The sequence below is a fragment of the Lygodium microphyllum genome, unplaced genomic scaffold, assembly GCF_053477565.2.
Source record: "Lygodium microphyllum isolate KBCC unplaced genomic scaffold, Lygodium_microphyllum_v1.1.10 scaffold_213, whole genome shotgun sequence".
In the NCBI taxonomy this organism is placed as follows: Eukaryota; Viridiplantae; Streptophyta; class Polypodiopsida; order Schizaeales; family Lygodiaceae; genus Lygodium; species Lygodium microphyllum.
The window spans coordinates 123,496-129,790 of NW_028229696.1; the positions used below are offsets into that span (position 1 = coordinate 123,496).

Consider the following 6,295-nt stretch of genomic DNA (forward strand, 5'->3'; position numbering starts at 1 on the left):
TGCTTACATGTGGATGACAATTGGAAAGTTAAAGTGAAACTCCCATTGACAAATTTGCCTATGTGGGGAATGACTCTTAGGTTAACCAAGTTTACGATTTGTAAAAACACCCCCTTTCAAAATGAAAAAAAAGGGAATATTTCACATAATTGTTAAAAAAAAGAAGGAAGAGCACAAGTGGCCCACTAGAGTTAAAGCTATGTCGCCCAATTGTAGTGGGGGGTAAAGGAGGATAGAGTGGTGTTCGATATGGTCATGCTAGGTGTTGCTACAAATATTCATGCGTTCAATGAACAGGTAGCTCCTCAAGGTTCATCATGTTGGCAAAAGTTAAAAGGCCACTCAAAAGCCAATGATAGTCATCAATGCTCTAGGCATTGCATTAAATTTACCTCTTATGTGAGGACTAGTAGGTCCATATGGCCATGCTAAGTGTTGCTACAAATATTCATGCATTCAATGAACATGTAGCTCCTCAAGGTTCTTCATGTTGGCAAAAGTTAATTGGCCACTCAAAAGCCAGTGACAGTCATCAATGCTCTAGGCATTGCGTTAAATTTACCTCTTATGTGAGGATTAGTAGGGCCTATGAGGGTTTCTCCAAAACCCATTGCCCCAAATCCCTTTTTGTGCAAGGGGGTTGACAATCGATGCTCTTTCTGATTGGTTAGCACCATCGGCAATGAGTTAAATCTACACGAGGGTTAGGAGGGCCGATGAGGATTTCTCTAAACAGGAGTGCCCCAAATCCCTCTTTGTGCGAGGGGGTTAACCCAACCCCCACAATCCGAATTTATTTTCCCAGTGTTTTAAAAAAAGGGAAGAAGAAGAATAAGGAAAAACACGGGGTTAACTATAGTTGAAAGGCGGGTTAACTAGAAGAAGGAAAAACACAGGGGGTTAACCAGAGTTAAAAGGCGGGTTAACTAGAGGAAGGAAAAACACAAGCGGTTAACCAGAGTTAAAAGGCGGGTTAGGGTTTGGAGCAGCCAACAAAAGCAGCGAGTTGAACAACAATTGGGTCTTTTCACTTTGTTGCGGCAGGTGATCAGGCTCCCTTCTCTGCGACATCGCCATGGGACGCAGTAAGTGATCTCTCTTGTGTTTATACTGTCTGTGTTTGTCTTGAAGAAGCATTTCATCTGCTACAGTATTTGCGTGCGTCTGTCCCTGAGAAATAATGACGTGATTAAGATTGTAATGGAATGTAATGGAAATCTTATTGCCTCACATAATCGTCGTCTGTACTCACCGTAATGTTTATTTGGAAAGCTTCCTCATGAAGGTTTGCTCTGTCAAGTCTCTGCGGTAGTTAGACGGCTCCAAGAACCTATAAAACAAATCGTAAGGTAGCCCTTGGACGGGCATGCTCTTCCAGTAGCACTAATCATACTGATCTGTTCTCTACTTTGCTGGTTTCCGTTATTTTGATATGTGGTCTACCAATCCATCCTAGCACTGCGCATCTTCGAAGCCCGTCTGGTCTAGCATGAGTCGATCTTATTTCTCGAGGGTGATGGTCGCGTTTATTGATTGCTTGACTCAACGGAATGTTGTTGGCGGCTTTTCTTGGAACAGTCCTTAAAGACGGGCATGCTCTTCCAGTAGCACTAATCATACTGATCTATCCTCTACTTTGCTGGCTTCCTTTATTTTGTTATGTGGTCTACCAATCCATCCTAGCACTGCGCATCTTCGAAGACCGTCTGGTCTAGCACGAGTCGATCTTATTTCTCGAGGGTGATGGTCTCGTTTATTGATTGCTTGACGCAACGGAATGTTGTTGGCAGCTTTTCTTGGAACAGTCCTTAAATGCATGCAATAGTCTCTTAAAGTAAATGACCGCCAGGGTTTCAGGGTTTTGGGTGCCCGTCCATCCTCGTTTTCTTTGAAGTCATGGATCTCTTCAGAAGGTATAGTTCTGCTTGTGTATGGCTATATAAGAGGCACCATTAGAGGGTAAAGCAGTTGCTTCTTTTGAGCATGCACAAATCCATTTTCTGGTGAGATTGCATTTGCCTGATTCTGAGATTCTTTGGCTTGGTCTTACGATTTCATAATGGGGTTATCGGCCTCAGATAACTAACACGCTTTCTTTTCTCCCGTTTTGGGATTTGAATTTAACCCATTATGAAGCTCATATCCATGATGATTGTATGACATGTTTTTTTATGTTGGGATTATGCGCATGCACAGCTTCAAATTTCAAGCAGGCATAAATATAATCTGAAATACTGCTGCTGTGAATGCAACTGCTGTGTGCTGTATAATCTTCAGATGGAATTTATGTGGCACAGGACCTGCAAGATGCTATCGCCAAATCAAGAACAAGCCTTACCCAAAATCTCGCTACTGTAGAGGAGTTCCAGATCCCAAGATCCGTATTTATGATGTTGGAATGAAAAAGAAGGGTGTTGATGAGTTCCCATTCTGTGTGCATTTGGTCAGTTGGGAAAAGGAAAATGTTTCTAGTGAAGCACTTGAGGCTGCTCGTATTGCATGCAACAAGTACATGACAAAGTATGCTGGTAAAGATGCTTTTCATCTTAGAGTGCGTGTGCATCCTTTCCATGTCCTCCGCATCAATAAGATGCTTTCTTGTGCGGGAGCTGATAGGTGAGTGATAGCTGCTCCATATTGCCAGTGTGAGTAGTAGAAGACTTTGTGCGTAGGCTCAGTCTCTCTTGCTGCAGGCTCCAGACAGGAATGAGAGGTGCATTCGGAAAGCCTCAGGGAACATGTGCTCGAGTGGACATTGGTCAGGTTCTTCTCTCTGTTCGCTGCAAAGACAGCAATGGAGTACATGCTCAAGAAGCTCTCCGCAGAGCCAAGTTCAAGTTTCCAGGAAGGCAGAAGATCATTGTGAGCAGGAAATGGTAAGATGATCAAGTTGTTTATGGGGTTGGTTGAGTATTGATTGTTTTACCTGAGTTTGTGAATGTATGATGTGCAGGGGCTTCACAAAATTCTCTCGCACTGATTACATCAAGTGGAAAGAAGAGAACAGGATTGTCAATGATGGAGTCAATGCCAAGGTCCTTTCTTGCATTTTTTTCCTAATTGCATTCCATGATACTACAAAGACTATCCGGTATCTGACTCAGCTATTGGTTTCCCTTCAGTTGCTTGGTTGCCATGGACCCCTTGCTGATCGCAAAGCGGGTAGAGCGTTTTTGACAGCGGCAACCTCAGTATGAGATAATCATTGGCAAAGTATTGTATGGCAATTGTGAATCTTGGTTGGGGGTTTTTATTGTCCCAACTTTTTGAGAAGAGTTACACTTGAGAAACACTTTCCAATGTCCATTTTGATTGAAAGGAAGATCTGCTTAAGTCTGTTGTGGAATGAACTTGATGGGCAAATTAAGAATGTTTAAATTTTTTATAATCAGATTTATCAACAGTTAGTATTTTCTGAAAAGAGTGTTGTGTAGCCTTCCTAAGATATGATATAGTCTATGTTTTTAGAAGATTCCCGTTCTGTCCTAATGTGAGGTTCTTTTATGCCTTCCTAATATTTGATTCCTGTTGGAACTTCAGCTGACTAGCTTAGCTTGTTTGGGCTCGAAAGTGAGCTTAGCTTTCTTTGGACTTGATAGAGTGCGCATTGTAAGGGAATAAGTTAATCAAATGGCAGTGCACATATATTTGTATGCTTTACTCCCTAGGTTGGAGATTTACAACTGACTCAACATGATAAAAGAAATGTAACGCTGTGCTGTTTTGGCTTTGGAAGTTACTGGTGATGCAAATAGGATTCCCGAGTTATTGTAATGAATGATTTTGAACTATATTGCATGTCAAATACTACATTAATCAATTCATCACGTTCCATTTTTTGCATGTATCAGAGTATTTAAGAGCTTTGGAGCAAGGATATAGCATAAATCTTACAGATTCATTTTTTGTTTAGTCCAAGTGAATGTTTGTACTATACATGATTGAAAAGGAGTTTTGACATCAAGTTACTCTGGGACTTGAGCTGAATTGGATTTTGTACTAGTGAGGTATATTCTTGTAATGTCTGGAAAATGAGTTTCCATCTTTTAAGAGCTAATCAAAATGGAGCAATAACATCCATGTAATTGATACCATCAAGTAATTGGGACTTAGCTGAATTGGGTTTTGTAGTAGTGAGGCATATTCTTGTAACGACTGGAAAATTAGTTCCCATCCTTTAAGGGCTAATCAAAATGTAGTAACAACATCCAAATAATCGATACTTGAGCTGAATTTAATTTTGTAACATTTGATGCATATTCATGCTACAATTAGTACTGTTTGTGTATGGTAAATTTGTAGTTATCCTGGTTAATGTGACATTTGAAAGGGACAGGTATAGATTCCCAGTGTTATATCCCTTTGACAAGGAAATCGTGGGTGCCCAAATCATTTTCCAGATATAGGACACTTTTTTGTCTAACCCCTTACATCAGTATCTGTGAAGTCCAGGTATGCTACTTATAGTTTGTATATAGCACTTAGAAAGTATTACCTTTGGGTATCAGAACTGAGACTTTCACTTTGGGTTTCAAAACTGAATAAAAGTGGAAGTCTCACAACTGAATGAACGGAAGTAATTATATTACAATACTAGCTCTAATGCTAGCTCTAGTAGCCATCGCAACTTCAGAAGACAAGCTAGGAATTATGTAGTTGTTGGTTGCAGTTGATCTATTTGTTTGTATTAATTTGGGATTGGAACCAAAGATTTCTGCTGAATGCGTACTGTAGACTGTAGATTGTGTTTCAAGGTTAATAAAGAATATTTTCTTCTCATGGTTGGCAGTTACAGCGCGATGAATGCAGCAAATTTGACATTTGTCTTTGATTGGCTTTTGGATATCGAATTTGTGCTCAACCTTAGGTTGGTTACACACAATCCAAGTCCCTGACCATCATCACGATTGCAGGGATGTTTTGCCATGTTTAAAAGTTGGCTCCCTTTTTATGGGCTGTGCCCAAGTGCGAGTGGCATGGTCTTTATTTAAAAATGAATTGCATTTAGGGAGAATTGAACACCTGCCTTGACCAGGAAAGCCCATTTACAACCACTGTGCCACTCAAGTATTTGGGAAAAGTTGTACCTGGGTGGGCAGCAATTAACTAGCCTTATGATACCATAGCTGGAAAGATGGCAAATTGGAGAAGAATAAAGGCTTAATAAAAGTGTAGATGTGGCCAGACACATATGGTCCAACTTCTTGGAATATTGACGTTGAGAGAATGCAGATGAGTTGGAGGGGGGTGGGGGATTACTTAAGATGCACAATTGGTAGATGTATGCAGTTGACCAGTGGAGCGGCCATGCAGTTGGATTTTGCAGTTGTTACCCACCTAGGCAGTTTTGATATGGTGGATATGGGGCTTAGGTAGTTGAATTTTGCAGTTGCTACCTGCCTAGGTGGGGTTGATATGGTGGATATGGGGCTAAAGACTTGTAGGTAGTAGGTTGTGATCAATGGTAGGACGACAAATTGGAGAAGAATAAAGGCTGAATAAAAATGTACTGGCGGCCATTACTCCTATTTACACAACTTGACACATCGTGGTTCCAACTTGAATGCGAAAGAGGTGGAGAGGAGGGATATGCTAAGATGCAATGGAGTGGCCATGCAGTTGGGATTTTGCAGTTGGCACTTATCTCGGTGGGGTTTATATGGTGGATGTGGGGCTTAAAGTCTGTAGGCAGTAGGTGGTGATCAATGGTGGAAGTATTGAAGTGGCAGTTGTTGGGAAGAAACACTTGAAAATTCAAGTGGTGTTTTCAAAGGAAGGATATGAAAGAGTGTTGTTGATTACTCGTCCGGTGTCTTTTCTTTAGAAGTTGGGACAATGCCTGAAGTTTTGGTGGTACTATCATACGAAGGATATGATAAAGGTTTATGGATTACTCATTATATGTCTTTTTTAACTTCATGGGGCAGCCATAGAAAAATGACACCATCAAATGGTTTAGGAAGGATACGATAAAGGTCTATGGATTACTGATTAGATGTCTTTTTGAACTTCATGGGGCAGCCATTGAAAGACAAGATTATCAAATGGTTTGTTGGTAGGAGTTTCATTGGTAACTGCTACTTCGTGGCTTTGCTTCTCTCTCTAGAGAAAGGGGTATTGAGGTGTGGTGGCGTTTTATGGGAATTTGGTGCTTGTTTTACCATGGACCCCATCATTCTCCCTTGACTCTATGTTGCAATACGAGTGCCTTGATTGGGTTGCTCTCCAACTTGCCTATTGGGCTTAATGAAGGTGCAACAACCATAAATGTGCTGTCAAGGTGCTTTATGTACCA

The 6,295-nt window shown here is 40.9% G+C and overlaps 1 protein-coding gene across 1 annotated transcript; it reads left to right on the forward strand.

Annotated features, from left to right (window-relative positions):
• The first annotated feature begins 937 nt into the window (after window positions 1–937).
• Window positions 938–3,421, forward strand: LOC148008295 (large ribosomal subunit protein uL16). The gene is made up of 5 exons (XM_087674339.1): window positions 938–1,085; window positions 2,298–2,616; window positions 2,694–2,876; window positions 2,954–3,035; window positions 3,123–3,421. The coding sequence occupies exons 1-5, from the start codon at window positions 1,076–1,078 to the stop codon at window positions 3,195–3,197; spliced, it is 669 nt and encodes a 222-aa protein (XP_087530465.1). The 5' UTR covers window positions 938–1,075; the 3' UTR covers window positions 3,198–3,421.
• The last annotated feature ends 2,874 nt before the right edge of the window (window positions 3,422–6,295 follow it).

What these genes read in the sequence shown, in the direction of transcription:
- LOC148008295 (XM_087674339.1), top strand. An exon ending in TCTTGTGCGGGAGCTGATAG is followed by an intron (nt 2,617 to 2,693) that starts GTGAGTGATAGC and finishes CTCTTGCTGCAG; the next exon opens with GCTCCAGACAGGAATGAGAG. An exon ending in ATGATGGAGTCAATGCCAAG is followed by an intron (nt 3,036 to 3,122) that starts GTCCTTTCTTGC and finishes GTTTCCCTTCAG; the next exon opens with TTGCTTGGTTGCCATGGACC.